Genomic DNA, 26,705 nt, shown 5'->3' on the forward strand with positions numbered 1-26,705 from the left:
CTAACCGCCTCGCGGACTGGCAGTGTTGTCTGTCTCTACTGTATCCAAAAGATTCAACCTGTTCCTGACAGGTACTTCCCCCGGAGTCTCTTGCACTTGTCTCCTCTCTGCCTTCCTCACCGTCTTCTCCCTTCTACTCCCTTCTGGTATGGTCGGTGTAGACTTCAGATTGGTTCCACAGGTCAGCAAAACATCGAGGGTTGAAGGGCCTGGACTGTGCTGGAATGTTCTATGTTCTATGAGATAGTGGCTCTCAGGTCCTGGGGGCAGGGAAGGTCAGGGGGTTTGTTTTAGGATCATGCGGGCTTTTGGTCATTTCCACCTGTTCAGCAATGGCGGATTCTGGCCAGCAGGAGGAGCAGTGCCGCACTGCCGGGGAACACCTGGAACATCCCCGCTTTAAGAGTGAAAATATTGGTTGAACACCTTTTAATGTGAGCAGTGAGACGGAGAAGTTACCTGGAAGATGATGGCACCAAGATTAGAAGAAATCTTTTATATTTGTCTCTGTATTGGCCTCGCCTGTACACAGAGTGAGTGATGTTACGTGTTTTTGGTTATGTTTGTGTGTTGAGTTTAATTGGTATTCGTTCAAAACTTTTTAACAAAACTTTTGAAGAAACTTTTAAGGAAGCATTTTGTTGACGTGTCAAACAGGTGACGGGCAGATTTCTTTTCAGTCAACATTTCTGCAGCTTGATAAAGAGTTTTAAAAGTTTTCAGAAGAACTAGAGTCAAAACAGCTCGCGATCTTTGTCCACTGTTGCACCTTGTAATAATTTACAAATATATTTCTTCACTTTCACACCGCTCCCTGGAGCGTTTCCCAAGCAGGAAATAACCACTTAGCGCTGAACTAATCCTGATTCCCTCCTGACTGCAGAATTCATTCCTGTCTCCATCGGCTCTTGTTAATTATCATCAAACTTCACTGAACCAGGTCTGAACTGTACAGCAACGATCTTCCCTGGAGAGATTCCAGTCTGTAACTCACTCCTGGGGATTTGTTACTCTGTATACAAACCACCCTAAACCCCTTGATTAGATTCCAGTCCTGGGTAACTTATTATCTACAATGGTGATCACTTCAGGGGTGGACGTGTAATTCAGCACTCTGCTTAAATGCAATCACAGGACAGTAGTGGCCCTATCTCTGAGCCCAAGTTCATCTCCTCCTGCCCTGAATGTGTTATAGCGTGTCTATAAAGGTTAATTAAAAATAATTACAAAGCTGTCAGTCTCCACCTTACTGAGTCCTGCCCTTGCCAGCACTTGGCTCTTATCCCTCTAAACCCTTCCTATTCATGTACCCATCCAGATGCCTTTTAAATGTTATAACTGTACCAGCCTCCACGACTTCCTCTGGCAGCTCTTTCCATACATGCCCCACCCTCTGTGTGAAAATGTTGCCCCTTAGCTCCCTCTTAAATCTTTCCCCTCTCAACTTAAACCTATGCTCTCTAGTTCTGGACTCCCCCAGCCCAGGGACTTTGGGGAGGTGAAAGCCTAATGGGGTTATTGCTATACAAGTTTAATCCAAAAACTCAGTGAATGTTCTGGGGACATCAGTTTAAATCCTGTCATGGCAGATGGTGGCACTCATGGGCGGCATGGTGGCTCAGTGGTTAGCACTGCTGCCTCACAGCTCCGGAGTCTCAGGTTCGAGTCCAGCCTTGGGTGACTGTGTGGAGTTTGCATGATATCTGAATTGCTTAACCCAAGCTGGCAAGTAGGGCACATATACAAATACCAGGAGAGTTTTAATGAAAGCTCATTCAAGTTTTCAGTACTATCTGACTCATGGCTCATGTTTATGTTCCGGAAGCTAACATAAATATACCAGCATGATTGTTGCAGATCATTAGTATATCTCTCCACAAAATACTGATTTCACTGAATCCCTACAGTGTGGAAGTAGGCCATTTGGCCCATCAAGTCCACACCAAGCCTCTGAAGAGCATCCAACTCAGACCCACCCCATGCCTGTAAACCTGCATTGCCCATGACCAATCCACCTGGCCTGCACATGTTAGGACTGTGGGAGGCAACCAGAGCAAACCCACACAGACACAGAGAGAACATGCAAACTTCACACAGACAGTTGCCTGAGGCTGGAATCAAACCCGGTCCCTGGTGCTGTGTGGCAGCGGTGCTAACCACTGAGCCATTGGTCCACCCTGGTCACTGTGCCTCCCTTTCTTTGTTAAGGTTGTATAAGTGGCACCGGATAGAAACAACAACATAAGAAATAAGATCAAGAGTCAACCATGCAGCCCTTCACTGGCTGTGCTATCCAATATGTCCATGGCTGACCTCCATTCACTCAACTTGGCCATTCAACCACATTTCCAATGATAACCCTCTTGTTCCCAAAAATGTCTGTCAATCTTATTCCTGGACGTTTATATTTTATCCATTTGTGGGATGTGGGTGTAGCTGGCTGGCCCACATTTATTGACTCTGAACTGAATGTTAGGCCATTTCACAGGGCAGGTGGGAATTAGCCACATTGCTGTGGGTCTGGATTCACATGTAGGCCAGACCAGGTAAGGATGGCAGGTTCCTTCCCTAAATGACATTAGTGAAGCAGATGGGTTTTTCCAGACAATTGACACTGGATTCATGGTCATCATTAGACTTTTAATTCCAGATTTTTATTCAAATTCAGAATCAGAGTCCCTACTGTGTGGAAACAGGGCCTTCGGCCCAACAAGTCCACACCGACCCTGTAAAGAGTAATCCATCCAGACCCATTCCCCTACCCTATTACTCTACATTTACCCCTGACTAATGCACCTAACATACACATCCCCGAACACTATGGGCAATTTAGCATGGTCAATTCACCTAACATGCACATCTTTGGACTGTGGGAGGAAACTGGACCACCCGGAGGACACCAGCACAGACACAGGGAGAATGTACAAACTCCATACAGTCACCCAAGGCTGGACTCGAACCTGAGTCTCTGGAGCTGTGAGGCAGCAGTGCTAACCACTGAGCCACCATGCCGCCCATGAGTGCCACCATCTGCCATGACAGGATTTAAACTGATGTCCCCAGAACATTCACTGAGTTTTTGGATTAAACTTGTATAGCAATAACCCCATTAGGCTTTCACCTCCCCAAAGTCCCTGGGCTGGGGGAGTCCAGAACTAGAGAGCATAGGTTTAAGTTGAGAGGGAAATGATTTAAGAGGGAGCTAAGGGGCAACATTTTCACACAGAGGGTGGGGCATGTATGGAAAGAGTTGCCAGAGGAAGTGGTGGAGGCTGATACAATTATAACATTTAAAAGGCATCTGGATGGGTACATGAATAGGAAGGATTTGGAGGGATATGGGCCAAGTGCTGGCAAAGGGGACTAGATTAATTTAGAATATCTGGTCGGTGTGGACAAGATGGACCGAAGGGTCTGTTTCCTTGCTGTACATCTCTATGACTCTATGACTTAGCATTACCCACTCTCTGGGGTTGAGAATTCCAACAGAACACAACCAACTCTGGGTTGTAATGGAAAGAACATGAAAAAAAATGTTTCCTCATCTCAGTGCGGCCTAAGCCTTGCTCTGAAATTTGAAACCCCCAGCTAAGGGAGAACCTGCACACACCTTGCCAAAGCCCTGAGCAATTATAAGTTTTCTTTATTCTTTCATGGGAAGCAGGTGTCACAGCCAAAGCCAGCTTTTGTTGCCCATCCCTAATTGTCCCTGAACGGAGTGGCTTGCTAGGTCATGTCTGAGGGCAGTTCAGAGTCAGCGACATTGCTGTGGGTCTGGAGTCGCATCTAGGCCAGACCAGGTAAGGATGGCAGCTTCCTTCCCTCAAGGACTTTATAAGAATCGATTATAGTTATTGAAGTCTCCATTGTTAATATTACATTTTAATTATAGATTTATTAGTTGAATTCCATCAAACGCCATAGTGGGATGTGAACTCAGGTCCCCAGAGTCTGGGACTCTAGATCGTTAGGCGAATGATAATATTGCAGTTAGCGGAGTTGGCTGGACAGTTGGTATTTTTAAATTAAAAAATATACTTTATTCATAAAACGCCCTCTTTGTATGTATGCATTGACACAAAAACAGTTTGGTTCTGCACAGTTGAATATCAAGTAAACACACAAAATATTGGAGTTTGACCTTATACAAACCCAAAGCCCTCTCTTCCACATACAATATTAATATTTACATATACTTGAGGCACTAGGAGTATCCAATAACTGAATGGACCCTCATTTAATTTCAGCAGGAAGACTTCAGATGGTGGTCTTTCCCCACTGTGTGTTAGCAGCAGCTGCCCAAGCAGCATTTAGTCCTCGACCTTGAAATGTGCCAGACTGTGACACTCGGTTGGGATTAACTCCTTGCTCTAGGAGACCAACAAGGTTCAGGCAGACCAAAGAGTATCTTTCACTGAGTTGATGGTCCTCCAGATACCGTCGAGGTTTGTCTCGGTGTGCACCTCAGGGAACAGACCGTGGAGCACAGATCCCATGGCACAGAGCTGCTCGGGCTGAACCTCGACACAAACCATGCATCTTCCTCCAGATTCCCTTTGCAAAGACACAGTCCAGAAGGAGATGTCTGACAGTCTCTACCCCTCCCCAGCTGCTTCGAGTGCAATGTGCAGTGGCAGCATCTGACGGATAGTGCCCTTCTCACCACCAGCCTTGGTGCTTGTTGAAAAGTTCTGGTGATGGGGCATTCTGCCAAATGACTTTGGCACTCTGCTCACGGAGCCACGCACCAGAATACAGCCTCTCTACCCTCAGGGACAGCTACTTAGTGAGGCTAACCGCATAGGTTCAGTTCCTGCACCAGCTGAAGTTACCCTGATAAAACTGTCCTTCTCAACCTCTCCCCAAACCTGAGGTGTGGTGACCTTCAGGTTGAACCACCAGCAGCCATCTCTCACTAATGAGAGAGCAGCCATATGGTCACCTGGTCAAATCATAGTGATTTTCCCTTTGTTTTACCACTTTACCACCTTCTAAGGCTTGTGAGGGTACTGACCCTTATTTATCTCAATCTGTCTTCATTGGACCTTCTGAAGGAGAATCCAAAGGGTTTTTACAAATGCATTAAGGACAAAACGGTAACTCAGGAGAGAATAGGACCCCTCAAAGATCAACAAGGCAGCCTTTGTGTGGAGCCGCAGATGGGGCAGATACTAATCGAGTATTTTGTATCAGTATTTACTGTGGAAAAGGACATGGAAGATATAGAATGTAGGGAAATAATGGTGACATCTTGAAAAATGTCCATATTACAGAGCAGATATTGCTGGATGTTTGAAACGCATAAAAGTGGATAAATCCCCAGAACTTAATCAGGTCTATCCTAGAACTCTGCGGGAAGCTAGAGAAGTGATTGCTGGGCCTCTTACTGAGATATTTGGATCATCGATAGTCACAGGTGAGGTGCCTGAAGACTGGAGGTTGGCTAATGTGGTGCCACTGTTTAAGAAGTGTAGTAAGGACAAGTCAGGGAATAGACCTGTGAGCCTGACCTCGGTGGTGGGCAAGTTGTTGGAGGGAATCCTGAGGGACAGGATATGCAGTATTTGGAAAGTCAAGGACTGATTAGGGATAGTCAACATGGCTTTGTGTGTGGGAAATCATGTCTCATGAACTTGATTGAGTTTATTGAAGTAACAAAGAGGATTGATGGGGGAACGGTAAGTGTGATCTATATTGACTTCACTAAAGCATTTGACAAGGTTCCCCATGGGAGACTGATTAGCAAGGTTAGATCTCATGGAATACAGGGAGAGCTCGCCATTTGGATACAGAACTGGCTCAAAGGTAGAAGACAGAGGGTGGTGGTGGAGGGCTGTTTTTCAGATTGGAGGCCTGTGACCAGTGGAGTGCCACGAGGATCGGTGCTGGGTCTACTATTTTTCATCATTTATATAAATGATTTGGATGTGAGCATATAGTTAGTAAGTTTGCAGATGACACCAAAATTGGAGGTGTAGTGGACAGCGAAGAGGGTTACCTCAGATTACAACGGGATCTTGATCAGATGGGCCAATGGGCTGAGGAGTGGCAGATGGAGTTTAATTTAGATAAATGTGAGGTGCTGCATTTTGGGAAAGCATATCTTAGCAGGACTTATACACTTAATGGTAAGGTGCTAGGGAGTGTTGCTGAACAAAGAGACCTTGGAGTACAGGTTCATAGCTCCTTGAAAGTGGAGTCGCAGGTAGATAGGATAGTGAAGGTGTTTGGTATGCTTTCCTTCATTGGTCAGAGTGTTGAGTACAGGAGTTGGGAGGTCATGTTGCGGCTGTACAGGACATTGGTTAGGCCACTTTTGGAATATTGCCTGCAATTCTGGTCTCCTTCCTATTGGACAGATGTTGTGAAACTTGAAAGGGTTCAGAAAAGATTTACAAGGATGTTGCCAGGGTTGAAGGATTTGAGCCATTGGGGGAGGTTGAATGGTCTAGGGCTGTTTTCCCTGGAGCATCGGAGGCTGATGGATGACCTTGTAGAGGTTTATAAAATCATGAGGGACATGGATAGGATAAATAGACAAAGTCTTTTCCCTGGGTGGGGGAGTCCAGAACTAGAGGGCATAGGTTTAGGGTGAGAGGAGAAAGATATAAAGGGAACAAAGGGGCAACATTTTCATGCAGAGGGTGGTACATGTATGGAATGAGCTGCCAGAGGAAATGGAGGCTGGTACAATTGCAACATTTAAGAGGCATTTGGATGGGTATATGAACAGGAAGGGTTTGGTGGGATATGGGCCGGGTGTTGGCAGGTGGCACTAGATCGAGTTAGGATAGCTGGTCAGCATGGATGAGTTGGGCCAAAGGGTCTGTTTCCGTGCTGTACATCTCTATGACTCTATGATCATCTCAACAATCAATCTGTTTCATTTTTTCTTCTGAGACAATGCCTCAGGTAACGGATTGGTTGGCCCTGTGCATAATAAAGCGAAAGAAAACCATCCTGTGGAGGTCACAATCAGGTTTTTCCAGTCTATCTGCTCTTGCTGTGGTTTAACAGTCTGTTCAGGATGCACTACAAATAAATAGAAAAACATTGACCCTTGATTACACCCTGATGACCTAAAGACTTTCCAAAATGTTTCACAGTTAATAACGTTTTTCCTCAAAGTGAGTTGCTGTTGGAACATGAAACGGGTTGTAGTGAATGGCACAATCTCACAAATAGCAGGGAAATTCTAATTATTTAAACAATTGGGTCTTATGTTTAATTAAAGATTTAAACTCAAAAGTCTCTTAAACAAATAAAAACAGGAAGTTCAGTTTTGTGCAGAGTATTGGTCACCTCCTTTCAGGCAGTATGTAATGATGTTGGAAATATTTCAAAGAAGATTTCCCAGACTAATACCTGGAAGGGGTGGATTGTATAATGAGGAACGATGGACAGGTCAGGGCTTGTATCTCCTGGTGTTTAGAAAAGTCAGAGGTGACTTGTTTGAAAAATGTATGATCCAGAGGGACCTTGACCGGGAAAGAATATTTCCTCTTGTGGAAGATTCTTGAGTAAGGGTTAACTGATTAAAAATTGGGGTGGGGGGCGGTCACTGATTTAACAGACTTCTCTTGTCTCAGACTGTCATGAGTCTTTGAATATTTTTTAAGTTGGAGGTTTATTAATTCTTAGTGTCATCGTCATAGATCATACAGCACGGAAACAGACCCTTCAGTACAATTCGTCCATGTCGACCATATTTTCCAAATTAAACTTGAACCAGCTGCCTGCATATAGCCCATATACCTCTAAATCCTTCCCATTCTGTACCCATCCAAATGTCTTTTAAATGTTGTAACTGTACCTGCATTAACAACTTCTTCTGGCAGCTCTTTCCACATACAAAGCAAATAAGGAGTGGAAGGTTATCGGAGGCAGGCGGGAACATGGATTTGAGGTTAAAATCAGACCAGTCATGATCAAATTGAATGGGCAAGCAGGTTTGAAGGGTCAAGTGGCCTACACCTTCTTGTTTGTACATTGTGATGTGGAGGAGCCGGTGTTAGACTGGGGTGGACAGATTAGAAATCACACAACAACAGGTTACAGTCCAACAGGTTTATTTGAAATCACAGGCTTTTGAAGCAGTGCTGCTTCATCAGGTGATGTCAGCACTCCGTAAGCTTGTGATTTCAAATAAACCTGTTGGACTGTAACGTGGTGTTGTGTGATTTCTGACTTTGTACATATGTTAACATGGAATTTCCCAGCACATCTGGCAACACCTGCAGAGAGAAAAACATAGAATATAGGAGTAGAAATAGGCCATTTGTCTCTTTGAACCTGCGCTACTGTTCATTATGATCCGAGCTGACCATCAGCCTCAGTCCCTTGTTCTCACCATCTACCCATACCCTTTGGTCCCTTTAATCCTAAGAACTATGTGTAACTCCTTCCCAAAAATATTCAATGGTTTGGCATCAGCCACTTTCTGTGGTAGGGAATTCCCACGGCTCCCCAGTCTCTGGGTGAAGACATTTCTCCTCATCTCAGCCCAACATGGCTTAACCCATATCACTAGCCTGTGGCCCCTCATCAGGAATATCCTTCCAGCATTTAACATGGTGTAATCCTGTCAGAATTTAATAGGTTTGCATGCAAACAGTTAAATTGCATGTTGGAGACTTTACAGAACAGTAATAATGAAACAAAACCAGAAAGTGCTGGAGAAACTCAACAAGTCTGGCAGCATCTGTGGAGAGAGAAAAACAGAGTTAATGTTTCAGGTTCAGAGACACGTCTTCACAACTGTTAACTCTATTTCTCGCCACATATAATGCCAGACCAGTTGAGTTTCTCCAGCAATTTCTGTTTTTGTTTTAGATCTCCAGCATCTGTAGTTCTTTGTTTTATTATAGTAATGATGACCTTTAACCTTCGAGTGAGAATCGAGCAATGGGGAGTTCTTCCAGGTCTCCAGGCCCAATGTCTATACTTTAACAGAATGTGAAAACACAGCATTGTCAGATTAGTGTCTGTCGAATTCTGCTGTTAAAGTTAGAAATATATGTCCCTTTAAGACTCCAACAAACATCAGTTCCAGAGTTAATTGGGAACAGACAGTGTTCAATGGACTTTGTATTTAAGAGTTGAGTTCTTGTGGGCGATTGCACAACCTTTTGACTTATTTGAAAAATCTTTTGCAGTGCATTTGATTATACTTCAGCCACATGTTCCTGATTTTTGGGGATTTGATGTAGAAGGGTATGAGCAAGTCAGAAGATCTTCTATGGGTCTGCCCCTGGAACTGGCCAGGTTGGCCATTAGTAGGTCCAGGCAGAGAGCTGTGGAGAGGATCATAGCTGCTGACTCTCTGCCCCTCTTTGTCCTTGGAGAGGGAGCACATGGTGTTTACCAATACCCCAGTCTCTAGTGAAAGAGATGGACACTGCAGGGGGAGAGTACTCTATCTCCCCTTCCAATTCCATTCTGATTTAATCCCACCCCCACCTCTCCCTCACCTATGAGGTGTTGCAATCCCCCTTGATGGGCGTTGTGTGTAAGTTAATCATTTGAAAAACACAAGTGATTTATTGATTGCGGTTAGATTAGATTAGATTCCCTACAGTGTGGAAGCAGGCCCTTCAGCCCAACCAGTCCACACCGACCCTCCAAAGAGTAACCCACCCAGACCCATTTCCCTCTGACTAATGTACCTAGCACTATGGGCAATTTAGCATGGCCAATGGTTAATAGGTGTGAAAAAAAATCCACGGGCAATTTGGTGATGGAGAAGAAAAACATTCAGTTGTGTGTAAGAGCACTCTGGATATAAAAACAGAAAAAAATAAGAGCTGAACGCTGGGTGAAAGAGTGGTGTAATGATGATGTCACTCAAGTAATATCCTCGAGCCCCAGACTAATGTTTTGATGTTTGAGTTCAAATCCCACCAGAGCATCTGATGGAACTCAGTTACTGAACCTTGAACCAGAGTTTCAGTTGAGAACATGGTGGGGCGGGGTGGGGGGAGGGGGATTTATTGGTGGTGGATATTAGGTGAAGAAGTAAAGAGCTGAATCAGGGTCAGTGAAGGGGGAGGGGTAGATTTGCTCAGCTAGCTGGCTTACTGCAAAGGACACCAACAGTGCAGGTTCAATTCTCACACCCGCTGAGAGGTCACCACAAAGGTCCCACCTTCTCTCCTGAGGCTTGGTAACCCTCAGGTTAAATGTCACCGCCCAGTTGACTCACACTGTGAAGTACAACCTGTCTTATGATTGAGAAACACATACAAACCGCAATGAAATTTTCACACAGTGCTCTCAAAAGGGGACTTGTGTGTCCCTGCCTCTGGACCAGGAGGGCTGGGTTTGAGTCTTACCAGCACCAGAGGTGCATTACAATATCCCTGCGCATTGACGAAAGGGAGGACTGCAGATGCTGGAGATTGGAGTTGAGAGTGTGATGCTGCAAAAGCCTTGATGAAACATTGACTCTCCTGCTCCTCGGATGCTGCCTGGCCTGCTCTGCTTTTCCAGTACCACACTCTCGACTCCAATATCCCTGAGTATGTTCATTAGAAAGTATGAAACAGCTGAATTCTGACTTGTACATTGTTCTTTCAATGAGAAACATTGGTGATTTAGCTAGTAATAAAAATTATTTGTAGGTGTGTAATGGCATCGCAGGACGGAATAGAAAGAAACCAAGCTGTCCAGAAGACACGTTTCCTCCATAACAAACCTGAGCAGTTGATAAAAATATCTAGAAGTTGATTGAACAAATCAAGACATTCAGGATTAAAGACCCTGAGGGAGACTGGAGGGCCATAACAGTTCCAATCTAATCCCATTCTTGCACTGATCTTCTCATAACAAACCCTGCTCCAGGATGTTACCTCAACAGCCACTTCCTCCACAGATCATGATAATTCTTCAGTTTAACCAGAGTGGTGACATGGCCAATTATACAGGTTTCAGGCTGTCTAAACCAAAAGGAAAAACACTCCATCTTTTATGGTTAGGTTCATGTCAGGGTATCCTTGGAGAGAGAGCATGTGGTGCTCACTGGTAACCTTGAAGTATTTGAGTAGAGGCAGGGCACCAAGGAGGTTGGGTCCATTATATTTCCCATGAACACCATTTTGATTTATTGCCTCCCCTTGTTTGGTTTTTGTTCATGTTACACTGCCCCTGGTGTTTGTGATTCGTTAATTGGATTACTTTTAAATCCAGTGATGGGTTTATTTAAAACAGAAGCAATCTGACTTCTTCCCCAATCATCCCCTGTTATTTGGACAGAAAAAGATGGAAACTGATGTGTGCACTAAATTATAAATTTACAATAATATCCTTCAGTCTTTGAAAGTCTTTTGCTGCTTAATTCAATATAAAGATGACAGTGAGCGAAACAGTTGCTAAGTGAAAATTGGCCGCTGGATTTCTTAAATCTCACTGCCTCACTCTCCTCTGTCTCCTCTATGACCAATCTTTTGGCCAATTCTACTAATATTTTCCACATTTAGTGTCAAATCTTGTTTGAGAACATACCAGTGATGCACCATGGGATGTTTTCCTGACTTTCTAAACGGGTGTGAATGCCAGGTTATCATCACTCCACATCTGCTGCTTCTGGTAAAGGGTATGCCTTGTTTTGGTGGCTAGCACCCCTTTGATGAATTGGGGACTTATTGAGACTTACTTTGGTTTTATTTCCTCAGGTTCTACTACCCCTCCAGCTCAATCAACCACAATGGAGAGCAAGTCCTTGACCACTGTTGCAACAAGCAGCAGCATAACACAAGCACCCAGTGTGGCATCAACCACCAACTCAACAGAGGTGCCTCACATAACACCAGCCAACTCAACGGGACTGCCTAATGCAACCACCACCAACTCAACAGGACTGCCTAATGCAACCACCACCAACTCAACGGGACTGCCTAATGCAACCACCACCAACTCAACAGGACTGTCTAATGCAACCACCACCAACTCAACAGGACTGCCTAATGCAACAACCACTAACTCAACAGGACTGCCTAATGCAACAACCACTAACTCAACAGGAGTGCCCACTGTAACAACAGCTGCTCCACTCAATGGATCAGAAAGTATGACCACAGTTGCAGACAACACTGTGGTGACATTGAATGGAACTGGCACCCCGAAGACTGTCGACAGTCAGGCCAGCATTGCCACCTCTACCTCTCTATTGACTCAAAGCCCCAATGCAAGCACAGTGGGGACCTCCACTGCCATTGTGAATTCCACAGGTTAGTAATTGAACTCTCTCAACACCAGCCAATGCAACATTGGCCCTGACTTTCTTTCCTCTATGGTGTGTGCAGAGGCCTTTTCTTGCTGCTAACTCCTATGTTTGAACGTAAACAGTGATGGAAGGATTTCCAAATGTGAAGAAATCGCTTAATATTAATTCATGTAGCAGACCCAGGCCAAGCAAGCCCAGCCAAGTCTTTTTCTCTCTTACATCATCTCAGCCCATGGGCAAACCTTTCTCTCTTCTCTACTACCTCATGTGTGTTTCACAACTTGAGCAGACCCTCTTTAACCTGTTTAAATAGAGCTATCAATTGAACATAAACTGTTCCCTTCCTCAACACCAATTCAGACCTCTCCTCGGTCTACCCCGCTTTAAAGTGTACAGTTCTGATGATTTTCTCCGATCTCAATAATTAAGATGCTTCACACCAGAAGTTAACTCAGTGACTCACCAAGGCCTGGTCCTCACTGGATACATGTGGGCACCAACACTGGATACAGGATTTTTTTTTTTTAGATTACTTACAGTGTGGAAACAGGCCCTTCGGCCCAACAAGTCCACACCACACTGCCGAAGCGCAACCCACCCATACCCCTACATTTACCCCTTACCTAACACTACGGGCAATTTAGCATGGCCAATTCACCTGACCTGCACATCTTTGGACTGTGGGAGGAAACCGGAGCACCCGGAGGAAACCCACGCAGACACGGGGAGAATGTGCAAACTCCACACAGTCAATCGCCTGATTTGAACCTGATCACAAAGAAAGGGCAAAATCCTGCAGCAACTGGAAACCTAAATAAAAATACAGTGCTGAAGAAATTCAGTATCTGTGGAGAGAAAAGAAACAAAAGTTGATGTTTTGAATCTAACATAAATTCTTCAGTTGAAGAAGGGCAGATTTTCAGCTGGTCAGATTTGCTGTCCTAGGATGGATAGGCGTATGTAGGAACCCTGTCCCAGAATAGATAGATGTATGTGGGGACCTTGCCAAATCTTTTATGTAACACACTCCAAAGGAACTTCCAGGGAAATTCAACTTCCCTCCTGACAATTTCTCTCCCCTAAAACCCTCTAAAATAAAAACTCGATTTTAATCAGATAGTTCAGAAGGTCCCCATGAATTCAAGTAAAATAATTACTCAGGCAACATTAGACTATTAAGTATCCCGGCTAAATGTTGAGTAGCTATGAGACAGGCGCCAAGCTTACCTTACGTATCTCCACACTTCCCCATACCCCTTACAACTCCTAGGAACCAACCCCAAAGGAAGGGACAATACCGCTACACCACGAGACCCCTCTACATTTATCTTGTGTATTTACCTTTTGACAGAAGCTGACTATCAGCACGTTCAAATTGCAGAATATGACACTGCCTGTGCATAAAGGGGGCCATGTGTTGGGGGTTACATTGCAGAATACGACACTGCCTGTGCATAAAGGGGGCCGAGTTTGCGGGGGTCACATTGCGGAATACGACACTGCCTGTGTATAAAGGGGGCCGAGTTTGCCTTTCTCTGGAAGATGTACACCATGTGAAAACTGTCAGAATGGAAGTATGGCTCCACATTTCTCATGGAGCCCCGTGCAGGAGTCTCCTCTCAGAAACACGGAGGGATCAGTTTGGCAATCTATGAGAGATTGTTACTCCCCAGAATGTCTGGTCCTAGTGATTAACTGAAACAAACCCAGAGAGAACTCAGCAGGTCTGGCAGCACTTGTTGAGACAGAAACAGAGTTAAGATTTTGAGTCCAATAAAACCCTTCTTCAGGAATGAGTGATTAATAATGAATGTGACTGAACCGTCAACTCACTGTTATAAAACCATAGAGTCATTGAGCTGTACAGCATGGGAGCAGTTCCTTTGCTCCATCTCTTCTATGCTGACCAGATATCTATTCATATACCCATCCAGATGAAATATTGCAACTGTACCAGCTTCCACCACCTCCTCAGGCAGCTCATTCCATACATGTACCACCCTCTATGTGAAAAAGTTGCCCCTTTGCTCCCTTTATATCTTTCCCCTCTCATCTTAAACCTATGCCCTCTAGTTCTGGATTCCCCCACTTTAGGGAAAAGACATTGTCTATTTAACCTATCTATGACCTCATGGTTTTATAACCCTCTATAATGTCACCCCTCAGCCTCTGACACTCCAAGGAAAATAACAACAGTCTATTCAGCCTCTCCTTATAGCTCAAACACTCCAACCCCGGCAACATCCTTGTAAATCTTTTCTGAACCCTTTCAAATTTCACAACATCAGTTACTATTGCTTTGTGAATTACTCATGACATTTAGATTAGGTTAGATTCCCTACAGTGTGGAAACAGGCCCTTCGGCCCAACAAGTCCACACCAACCCTCCGAAGAGTAACCCACCCAGACCCATTTCCCTCTGACTAATGCACCTAATACTAGGTTATAACTAGTGTTATATTCATAGGAGTATAAATAAACAAAGCAATAGGAATATAGATGATGGAAACTGCAGGAAGTGAGAGGTTAGTATATTAACATTGTGGGCAATTTAACATGGTCAATTCACCTGACCTGCATATCTTTGGACTGTGGGAGGAAACCGGTGCACCCGGAGGAAACCCACGCAGACACAGGGAGAACGTGCAAACTCCACACAGACAGTTGTCTGAGACTGGAATTGAACCTAGGACCCTGGTGCTGTGAGTCAGCATTGCTAACGACTGAGCCACCATGGTCACCAGATCATCATGATGTCTCTTTCTCCATTTTGTTCCTGAAAGGTCTTCTATAACAGTGTAGTTTTCATGAAACACTATTTGCCAGTCATGAGCCCATGACTGTGTGTGTGTGTATGCATGTACTTGATCTGTCTGTGTGTCCCATCTGTTGCTTTGTTTTGCCTGTGTAACTTAGTTCCATCTTTATTCCATCTATTCCCCAGGACACCATACCCTAGACCCTGGCCTGATTGCTCTTATTGTAATCCTGGTGGCAATTTTACTCATTGGGTTACTCGTTACTGCAGTGAAATATTCACAGCAAGGGAAACCGGAGTTTAAACGACTTCAGGAATTGCCGATGGTATGTATGTCAAATTGATTTTGGTGTGCAGATACCTCGATGTATGTTCTTGTGTTTGTATCTGTTTCTGGCATGTAGAGTTTATTGTTATTGAATGTCCCTGTGCCTCAGACTCAGACTAGGTGTGGCTTTAATGTGTGTGTGTCTGCTGTATGAACCTCTGCATGTACACATAGTTTTGGTTTATGTATCTATATGTACTGAGTGTGTGTGTATACGTGCATGTGTCTGTATCTGCATGTGTGTACGTGCATGTATCTGTATCTGCATGTGTGTTTGCATGTGTGTGTATGTACATCTATCAGTATCCAAGTGTGCGTGCGTATGTGCATATGTCTGTATCTGTGTGTGCATGTACATGCATGTGTCTGTATCTGTGTGTATATATACATGCATGTGTATATCTGTCTGTATCTGTGTGTATATACATGCATGTGTGTGTATACGTGCATGTGTCTGTATCTGCATGTGCATACATGTGTGTATATTTTTGTGTGTGCGTACTAAATGTCACAAAATACATCTGAGGCAGCGATTACATGGAAATACCACCTCCTTCACCATCACTGGGTCAAAATCCTGGAATTCCCTCCCTAAGGGCATTGTAGATCTACCTACAGCATATGGACTGCAGTGATTCAGGAAGGCAGCTCACCTCCCACCTTCTCAAGGGGTAACTAGGAACAGGCAATAAATGTTGTCCTAGCCAGTGTCGCTGACATCTCATGAGAGAAATTTAAAAATGGATTATTTCACTAATCCCTCCCACTGTGGCAACATGAGTCAATCTCTGATCTTTGCAAAAAATAAAAATGGGTTAGATTTTGAGACAAAAAATGACTGATGTAATATTTGCAAGGAACCTGCCTCACCATTTAAACAGTGGAGTCAGCCTATACCAATTTCACCTGGGCACTCACACCCTTGTTGATGTTGGATTTGTGCCAGAAGCTGTTGGTTTCACATATGGCTCCCGCAATATGTTCATTTGACCTTATGTTCACTAATCTCCCTTTCCTGATATGTTCCTATTGAATCTTGTGACTCAGCAGTTCACTGCTTCACCTTATTTCTTTATATACAGAGAGATCATAGAGTCACAGAGATGTACAGCACGGAATCAGACCCTTCAGTCCAACTCGTCATGCTAACCAGATATCCTAAATTAATCTAGCCCCATTTAGAACCACACAATCCCTACAGTGTGAAAACAGGCCGGTTGGTCCAACAAGTCCACATCGACCCTCCAAAAAGAAACCCACCCACACCTATCCCCATCTCTATTATTCAACATTTCCCCTGACTAATGCACCTAACTTGCATATCCCTGAACTCTATGGGCAATTTAGCATGACCAATTCACCCTAACCTGCAGATCTTTGGATTGTGGGAGGAAACCCACACAGACACGGGGAGAACGTTGCAAACTCCACCCAGACAGTCACCTGAGGATGGAATCAACCTGGGTCCCAGGTGTTGTGAGACAGCAGTACTAACCACTGAGCCACCGTGCACGCAGCACTTAGACCATATCCCTCTAAACCCTTCCTATTCATATTCCCATCCAGATGCCTTTTGAATGCTGCAATTGTACCAGCCTTCACCACTTCCTCTGGCAGCTCATTCCAAACACGTACCTACCTCTGCATGAAAAAGTTGCCCTTCGGTCCCTTTTAAATCTTTCGCCTCTCACCCTAAACCTATGTCCTCTAGTTCTGGACTCCCTGGAGAAAAGACTTTGTCTATTTATCCTAGCCCCTCATGATTTTATAAACCTCTATAAGGTCAACCCTCAGCTTCCTATGCTCCAGAGAAAACAGCCCCAGCCTATTCAGCCTCTCCCTATAGCTCAAACCCTCCAACCCTGACAATATCCTTATAAACCTTTTCTGAACCCTTTCAAGTTTCACAGCATTTTTCCCATAGATCAACTTGGGATCCAGAACCAAAGGAATTAAATGTGTGCCTGAGGTGCATTGTGGGGCCAGCAATGGGTTAGAAGGGGCTCCTAGCCAAGGAAGATCCCAGATGAGATTTCCGGTTTGTACTGTGGTCAACCTTCCCAGCTGGGGCTGCTGCAGGTTGCTGCCTGTAGTTGGACGTATTTCTAGAAAGGTTGTTTTGGACAGACCTCTCTCTCCAATGATTGCATGCCCTCACATGCACTCCCACCATAAGTCAACTGACATGCCCCATTTTACAGCACCTGCCGTTCCCTACAAACAATTGGAAAGCAAACAAGGCTCTTTGCTATCTAATTAGATGGCCACCAATTCACAGAATCATAGACTTTTCTGTGCAGAAGGAGGCCATTCGGCCCATTGTGACAGCAACATCCCTTCAGATGTGCAACTCGCCCAGTTGTCATCATCACCTGGTAACCTTACACTTTGTTCCTTGTCTGATAACTATGGGATTCCCTTTTGACAGCCTTGTTTGAATCTGCCTCCACCACAGTCTCAGGTGCTGCATTCCAAATCCCAGTGGTTCGATGAGTCAAATCATTTTCCTTGAACCACTTTTGCTTCTCTTACATTAAGTTACATTTGTACATTTGTGTTTTCACGAGTCAAAATATTAGTGAGTTTTGAGAAGATTTGTAGCTCAAGTTGAGGTTCTGGATATAGGTTTGCTCGCTGAGCTGGAAGGTTCATTTTCAGACATTTCATCACCATACCAGGTAACATAAAGCCTGACTTCATCCAGAGGCTCACTGAAGATGTTCCCTAGTATGGTGACAAAACATCTGGAAATGAACCATCCAGTCAAAATATTTTATAATTTTTCAAAGGCTCTTCTCAGGATTTTCTTGAGGTTATGCTTTGATTTGTGGGGACTTTTATTTTTGTTTTCAGGGGTTCTTTTTCCATTCCTAACTGCCCAACATCCTGATATTGAATATAATATTCTCTGTAATTTCAAAACAATGTGCAGTTTGTTTGGAAGGGGTAAAGCACTGAAAGGGCTTTCTAAGGTAAATGTTGAGGGGTTCTTTCGGTGAGGTGTAGAGTGTAGAACACTGGGTCATAGCTTCAGGATCAGAGGATTGAAGCTTGATGTGAGGGGAAAAGTCTTAACTAAGAGGATTGTGAATCTCGGAATACCCCACTTCAATGGATCTGCAGTTGTTGAACACAAGTCTTCAAGCGTTCAAGATAATAACAGCGCAGATGAAGGTAAACTATTTCTATTGGTTGAGAATCCTAGAACTACAGGGCAGAGTCTTTGAATTAGATTAGATTCCCTACAGTGTGGAAACAGGCCCTTCAACCCAACAAATCCATACCGGCCCTCCGAACAGTAGCCCACCCAAACCCCTTTCTTCCCCTCTGACTAATGCACCTAACACTATGGGCAATTTGGCATAGCCAATTCACCTAACCTGCACATTTTTGGATTGTGGGAGGAAGCCCACACAGACGCTGGGAGAATGTGCAAACTCCACACAGACAGTTGCCCGAGGTTGGAATCGAACCTGGAACCTTGGTGCTGTGAGGCAGCAGTGCTAACCACTGAGCCATTGTGCTGCCAAACTAATTAGGGCCAAACTAGTTCAGGAGCAATGTTAGGAAGCACCTCTACACACAAAGACTGGTAGAGAAATGGATGCAATCAATATGAGATCCTTTGTTAATTTTAAACCTGAGATAGAGTTTTTTTCGTAAAGCAAAGGTTTGAAGGGATACGGACCAAGGGATATAGAGTTAGGCCACAGATCAGCCATGATCTCATTGAATGGCAGCTCAACATAGAATCCCTACAGTGTGGAAGCAGGCCATTCAGCCCATCAAATTCACACTGGCCCACCAAAGAGTTTCCCATCCACACCAACGCCTTACCCGATCCCTGCAACCCTACATTTCCCATGGCTGATCCACTTAGCATGCACACCCCTGGATGTTATGGGCAATTTAGCATGGCTAGTTCACCTAACCTGCACATCTTTGGACTGTGGGAGGAAACTGGAGCACCCAGAGGAAACCCACATAGACATGGGGAGAATGTGCAAACTCCACACAGAGTTTCCAGAGGCTGGAATGGAACCCAGGTCCCTGGTGCTGAGGCAGCAGTGCTAGCCACTGTGCCACCCCCACTGCTGAGAGGCTGCATGGCCTACTCCTGTTCCTATGTCCCTTGGACTGAGGCTGATAGACCTTTGGGCAATGAGGGAATCAAAGTTTTTGGGAAATGGGTGGAGAAATGGATTTGAGGAAGAAGAGATCCGTTGTAATCTAGAGAGTAGTGGTGAAGACTCAAAAGGGCTGAATGGTCTGTTCCTGGTTTTATTTCTTCAATATTCTGTCATGACAATGTAGCATTGGGTTGAGCTGTGACGTGGCCCTCACATCCCCTTTAAGGGAACTCTTTAGCCAGAACATCACCTGACTGAAGGTAATTAGCATAATCAGCATTTCATCTCAGAATTGGCAAAGTGTTCCATTCCCACAAGGTGCTATTTATAAAATTGGAAGTATGTGGTTGCACAGTTACAAGTTGTTTAATTCGACAGACGATGGATCGCTACTGGTCTTTTATAGCAGGAACAAATACTATCTACTGATTTTAACCAGACCAATAGGAGTGTCTTGTTTGGGGCAGGGGGCTGACGAAGGCTTTCGGATGTTTGTTTCTGCACTTCTTAGATGGTTGTAAAGATGTGTTTGACTCTATAATAAGCTCCAGACTGTCTTTATGAAGAGTGTCTATAATCTCCCATTGCACACAAGAGGGGAATACATCTTATGTTATTAATATCAAAGAACATTGAGCTTGGATATAGTTAGCTGGGCTGCCAAAAACCTATCAACCTGAGAGAAATGTTACTCACGTCTTTTGATCAAGGGTTAACTCTAACTGGGATAACACCAGAACTATGAGGTTTTACCCATCAGATAACACTGAGCAGGCAGGAGCTCTTTCCCGCATTAAAGACAGAGTGCGCCGAGGGCAATTTGATAGAGACATTGAAAATTACAAAGGCTTTTGATTGGGTAAACATAGAGACGGTGTGGATGAGACTAAAACTAGGCTTCATAAATCCATGGTAGTCACAATCCAATCCAGTTGGGAGTTCGGGGCCAACATTTTTACCAAGAGAGAGGTGAGAAGGTGCAACTCATTTCTACAATACGCACTTAAGGGAAGCTAGACAATGGTGATTGAGAAAGAGATCAATGCTGAGAGGGTGAGAGTGTGAGAGAAAGAAAGGTAAGAGGAGAGAGGTATTGGGTGTAAACACAAGCACAGACTAATTATGCTGTTTCCATGCAGTAAATTCTTTATAAACCGATGTTCCTTTATTCTGACTATGCTTCTGACCCTTTAATCCAGCTCTACTTTATCTCAAACTTTTAGTGCTTTATCACAACTTTTCCTTATCTCTCCTCAACTATTTAATCCCTATAATTCTTTATAGTTTTCTACCCAATGACTCTTTCCTGGTATTAAGGTTCATTCATCTCTCACCCCCATTCCTCCACTCTCACTCACCCAGTCACACCCCACCCACACTCACTCACCCTCCCACCCAGTCACACACTCACTGTCAGTCACCTCATACCCATGAGGATTGCTGATGCTGGGGAGCTGTGTTGTGAAGGTATAAGCAGTTGTTTCCTCCAGCCCAGTCTAACCCTCTGGCTGTCATCGGTGCTGATGTAGTTGCTATCACTGCTCTTTGTGACCACCCAGTCTCCCTGCTCTCAGCCAATCATCTCCCACTCCTGCCGGCTCCAAACCAGGCCAGACTGCCTCACACCTCCTGCCCCCCCACCATATCACTCCCCCTCCCCAACTCTCTGGCCCCTGTTGGAGCAGCAGCTCCTTTCAAAAATATTCCGGTGACATTCACCTGTCATTTTCAGCAATGGCTTAGTGGATCACACATGATCCCTCAATAAATTAGACAATACCACTCAGTGAGTCACACAGGAAATCCCAGTGGGACACACGGGATCCCCCAGTGGATCACACAGGACCCCTCGATAGATCACACAGGATCACCCAGTGGGTCACATGGTTGTCTATTGGATAAACTTGTTTTATCCTATTCACCTCAAACAATCCCAGTGCAACAACTTCCTCATTCGCGGTACCCTGCTGGTAAAGACATTTTTCTGACTGGATATAGAGATGTTTGTTGTTTATTTATGATTCCCTCTCTCCCACCTCCACCTCCCCCTCACTGACCAAGCTCGTGACTCCCACATCCTTGATATTTTTTTAAAAAAACTTTCTTCGTAATTCTAAAGACCCTCATGAGTTCATCTCCTCTTTTCTGGAGGAAACAGCCCCAGACTGGTTGAATCTTTTACCCTCCTCTGAGCTGGTTTCGTTCATTTGTGAAGCATTTTTGAGATCAATCATTTCTCGGTACTGGTCTGAAGTTTTCTCTTTTTGAGCTTTCTCTGTTGTTCCCAGGAGATTTCATAGACGGCAAGGAATAGGAGAAAGTGCCTCCTTGTGATGCTCTTGGCATTCTGACCATGGGAGGAGTCATGCTCACTCCTGGCAGCCAATCCCCACATGGTATACAGCTGTGTTTTGGCAGATGCTGCCGTTGCATTGGGATATCACCTCTTCTCCATTAGGACAATGCTGCACCCTATCAGAATAAATTAATACTGCACCCTTTGGAAAATAGATCAGCGATAAACATGGGGTCAATTCAACCTGCTCAAACAGCAAACTTTCAAAGAAATTATTTCCACATTCCTCTCTCAGTCCCAACAGATGCACAGCTGAAATTTTCAATTCTTTCTCCATACAAGTCCCACATTCGAGGAGAAAACCTGATGTAAAATGTCATATACAACAATGCAATTAATTCAGTCATGTTGGCTCCAAGATTTGAATCTGCTGCTGTATCTGGGCAAGCTTTTCCTATTCCACACTTGTACTTGGCAAAGAATTTATAGTCAGAAACAGGGTATTCAGTCCATATGCTCTATGCTGGTCTTTCTGATCCTCCATCTCCACCTCCACACCTCCATCACCTCCTCAGCACAAACATTTGATCTTCTCTCCCTTCTTTAGTCAGCTTCCAAATAAATGTATCAAAACAATTTGCCTTGATCAAAGCTTCCCATTCTTACTGGCTGGCTTTTCCTGAATTTCCGATTGGTTGATTACAAATTTTTATTTCTGGTTACTAATTTTAGATTCTTCCCACAAGTTTCCTGGTGACAAGAATAAAATCATTGTCTGTCTCATTCTGAAACTCTATGATTATTGTTTGGTAGCAAATCCCCAATTTCTCATCCCTAAACCTGTTTCTGTGTGTGATGTTTGCCTTTCTGACAGTTGAGCTGCACTAAATAGCCCATCCTGTGCTTCCTCACTGATTGGAAATTGAGTCACAGACTTGCATCTTGCTCCAACTCATTCCCTCCCGAGACTGAAAGTCAAAGCACTCTTCGCCTTCCACCACCTTCATGTCTTCAAGTGAGGAGAAAATGTTCTAGTTGTATTGTTGCAGGAAATTCTGGAGATCTGTGTTTGAATCTATTCTTTGATAGAACATAGATTTTCTTTTCTTAAATATCTGGAATTAAAAGCTTAATGATATCGATCATCATAAAAAACTAATGTCCTTTAGGGAAGGAAACTGCCATCCTGACCTGGTTTGGTCACCATGTGACTCCAGACCCATAGCAATGCAGTTGACTCTTAACTACACTCTGGGAGAAAGTGAGGACTGCAAATCAGAGTCCAAAAGTGTGGCGCTGGAAAAGCACAACAAGTCAGGCAGCATCCAAGGAGCAGGAAAGTCGACATTTCGAGCATAAGCCCTGATGAAGGGCTTTTGCCCGAAACGTCGACTCTCCTGCTTCTCGGATGCTGCCTGACCTGCTGTACTTTTCAAATGCCTCACTTTTCGGCTCTTAACTGTCCTCTGGGCAATTAGGGATGTTGCAATCAGTGCTGGCCTAGCTAGCAATACCAACATCCTGTAACTGAATAACAAAACCTCAAACTGGGGTTACCTAGTTAGTCCACATCTATTTATCTGCTTCCCCTTGACCATCATATTGTGTTGGAGCACCCACTTGAACTCTTTGGGGAAGATGGGTAGAGACTGCCCCTTATCCATCAACTGCCTGTGGATGGATTAGATTACTTACAGTGTGGAAACAGGCCCTTCAGCCCAACAAGTCCACACTGACCCGCAGAAGCGAACCCACCCAGACCCATTCCCCTACATTTACCCCTGCACCTAACACTACAGGCAATTTAGCACGGCCAATTCACCTAACCTGCACATTTTTGGACTGTGGAACCCGGAGAAAACCCACACAGACACGGGGAGAACGTGCAAACTCCACACAGTCAGTCGCCTGAGGCGGGAATTGAACCAGGGTCTGTGGCGCTGTGAGGCAGCAGTGCTAACCACTGTGCCACCGTGCCGCCCAGGCATGGTGGCACAGTGGTTGGAGGTGGATGGAGGTGGGTATAGGGGGCAACTTGCCTGTGGATGGAGTTGGGCGTGGGGGACACCTTGCCTGTGGATGGAGTTGGGCGTGGGGTCACCTTGCCTGTGGATGGAGGTGGGCGTGGGGTCACCTTGCCCGTGGATGGAGGTGGGCGTGGGGTCACCTTGCCCGTGGATGGAGGTGGGCGTGGGGTCACCTTGCCCGTGGATGGAGGTGGGCGTGGGGTCACCTTGCCCGTGGATGGAGGTGGGCGTGGGGTCACCTTGCCTGTGGATGGAGGTGGGTGTGGGGTCACCTTGCCTGTGGATGGAGGTGGGCGTGGGGTCACCTTGCCCGTGGATGGAGGTGGGCGTGGGGTCACCTTGCCTGTGGATGGAGGTGGGCATGGGGTCACCTTGCCTGTGGATGGAGGTGGGCGTGAGGTCACCTTGCCTGTGGATGGAGGTGGGCGTGGGGGCACTTTGCCTGTGGATGGAGGTGGGCGTGAGGTCACCTTGCCTGTGGATGGAGGTGGGCGTGGGGGCACTTTGCATGTCTGACTGTCAAATGAAATACTTAACACCCATTTCCATTTTTGTTCTTTCAGAACAGCTTAAGTGAAGACGCTCCATTTGCTCAGTATCCACCCAAGTAACACAGAAATGCACGCTTGACTGCATGAGAATATTCTGGAAAGTGTTACACCGCTTGTTTGGCTTTTGGCAAAGCTACTCACCCAGTTAGCTGTTTTCGCACTTACCTGCCTGCTCGCTCATTTACTTACTGTTCTGCTGATAATTTCAGTTAACCCTTTAACCCCCAGAGCCTGACCAACTCTAACCTAGCTGCTGTACAAACGCTTGCACACTTGCCTTAGAATGTGGACTTTCTGTTGGAAATGATAATAAGCAGCTTCTAATTTAGCTCTCGAGGCCATTGTAATGCTATGAGCCTTGGTTGTCATTGTATCAATGTTTTCTACTTGGTGGTGTGGAAGATGTAATTCACTTCTTCAACCTTAACAGGTTTAAGTTTAAGGCAAAATGTTTGACCAAATGGTGGCTTTATTTTTTGTAAATGGGAATGCTATCTCTGGGCAGTGGATCTGTTTAGGCAACTGCCCTGAACCCAATCTCAATTCAGACTTAAAACACAGCCAAGAGACCCCCAACAGTGGTTTGTTGTGCAAAGCTGAATGCTGCTAGCGCTGTGCCTGGGTTAGTTTAGTGCAATAGCCCAGAGGAGGCAACAGCGTCATGGTATTATCGCTAGACGATTAATCTGGAGACCAAGATAATGGACCTGGGTTCAAATCCTGTCAATGGCAGATGGTGGCACTTGAATAATCAATTTGCAAGTAACTGTCTAGCAGTGGCCACAAAGCTGCTATTGACTGTCAGGGGAAAAACACAACTGGTTCACTGTGGAAAGGAAAGCCAATGCCCTGGCCTGGTCTGGCCTATATATGACTCTAGACCCACAGCAATGTGGTTGAATCTGGGCAATAAATGTTTGTCCAACTAGCAATACCCATCCTCTGTGAATGAACGTTCAAAAAAAAAGCTGTAACCACCATTCTGTAAATAGAGGGAAGGGCAAAGAGACTGTGTTCCAGAAGAGTTTAATTTCGCCGCTGACCTCAGATAGACAACTTTGATTTTCACTGCAGCCCGAGTTAATACACAGGACTCAACTGGACAAAGGCAAAGAATCCACATTATCCCCATTAGGAGTCTTTCAGTTACATCATGATGAAGATCAGTATCTGAGCTCATCAGTTGTACAACATCAGCATCCTTATCTAACAAGAGTCTATCAACCTCAGTTCTGAACATCTCAATTACACTCCCATTTCCCAGCCTTCAACAGCTGTTTGGGGAGAAAGGAATTCTGGATTTCCACTGTGTGTGAAAACCCTTCTTCACAGGAAACAGTGTCTCATCAGCAACATTATTAACTCTTATTCACTGTAAACAACTTGTTAGATCACCCCAATATGGAAACACTAGTCTAGTGGATGCAACATCGTTTGAGGTAAAGAATTAAACTGAAACAATTGTTCTGCATCTTTAGTGAATATCTGTGTTAGTGTTTCCGGTCAAGTTTTGAAAAACAAACTTCAAAACCAACTTGCTCACTCTGATACTTAGATCCAGCTCATGACTTTGGAAAGCAGCCCAAGGTTTGTGTCACTGAGGTAGGGAAAGCAGCTACTGCAATGTAAACTCTCACTGGGTCACATACCTGCGCTCCCTTGATGACGGTGATGATGATGATGATGGTGTTCCTTACTCCAGTCAAAAGCAAAAAGGCATTTTTCCGTTCATCCCTGTTCCTATTGTGTATACCATTGGCCCCACAAGCCAGCTCCTGGGTTCAGTAAGAGCCTGATTATGGCCTCAACTCTGCTTTCTCACCTTCCCCCCACTTGTAAATCAAAATTCTGACTAATGCAGCCTTGAATATATTTAATGACCCAGTCTCCACTGCTTCTGGCGAATAGAATTCCAAAGATGAATGACCCTCTAAGAAAAGAAAGTCCTCCAAAGTAAAAGAGACTCATTATTTGGAAACCCTTCCCCCACATTCTAGATTCCCCAACAAGCCAGGGAACAGGAGATTCGACGTTTCGGGCACAGGCTGACCTGCTGTGCTGTTCCAGCAATAAAGTTTCAACTTTCCAAATAATGAGTCTCTTTTAACTTTGATCTCCAGCATCTGCAGACCTCACTTTCTCCTCATTATTTGGAAACCCTTCCCCCACATTCTAGATTCCCCAACAAGGAAATTGGGGTAGGTAAGAGCTTAAATGGATGTAAATCCTGAACCAATGGAGAAACTTCCAATAAACTTGTTATTAGCTGGTGTAAGAGGTTGTGTATTTCCCATACCTATTTCTGTTTTCAGTCACTCCAATGAAATCCTCAAAATTTATTCTCTTCTCTGTAACCATCACCTCTCTCTGATTCTTTTGACAACCTGTTACACTA

The 26,705-nt window shown here is 44.7% G+C and overlaps 1 protein-coding gene across 1 annotated transcript; it reads left to right on the top strand.

Annotated features, from left to right (window-relative positions):
* Positions 1–426: 426 nt before the first annotated feature.
* On the top strand, positions 427–26,300 carry LOC122565476 (mucin-5AC-like). The gene is made up of 4 exons (XM_043721485.1): positions 427–533; positions 11,670–12,224; positions 15,165–15,304; positions 24,323–26,300. The coding sequence occupies exons 1-4, from the start codon at positions 467–469 to the stop codon at positions 24,368–24,370; spliced, it is 810 nt and encodes a 269-aa protein (XP_043577420.1). The 5' UTR covers positions 427–466; the 3' UTR covers positions 24,371–26,300.
* The last annotated feature ends 405 nt before the right edge of the window (positions 26,301–26,705 follow it).

This window comes from Chiloscyllium plagiosum, chromosome 31 (genome assembly GCF_004010195.1).
Source record: "Chiloscyllium plagiosum isolate BGI_BamShark_2017 chromosome 31, ASM401019v2, whole genome shotgun sequence".
Classification (NCBI taxonomy): Eukaryota; Metazoa; Chordata; class Chondrichthyes; order Orectolobiformes; family Hemiscylliidae; genus Chiloscyllium; species Chiloscyllium plagiosum.

Excerpts from the sequence above, each read along its gene's own strand:
- LOC122565476 (XM_043721485.1), top strand. The coding sequence starts at position 467 with ATGATGGCACCAAGATTAGAAGAAATCTTTTATATTTGTCTCTGTATT. Across the intron at positions 534-11,669 it reads TGGCCTCGCCTGTACACAGA|GTTCTACTACCCCTCCAGCT; the intron begins GTGAGTGATGTT and ends TTATTTCCTCAG. Across the intron at positions 15,305-24,322 it reads GACTTCAGGAATTGCCGATG|AACAGCTTAAGTGAAGACGC; the intron begins GTATGTATGTCA and ends TTGTTCTTTCAG.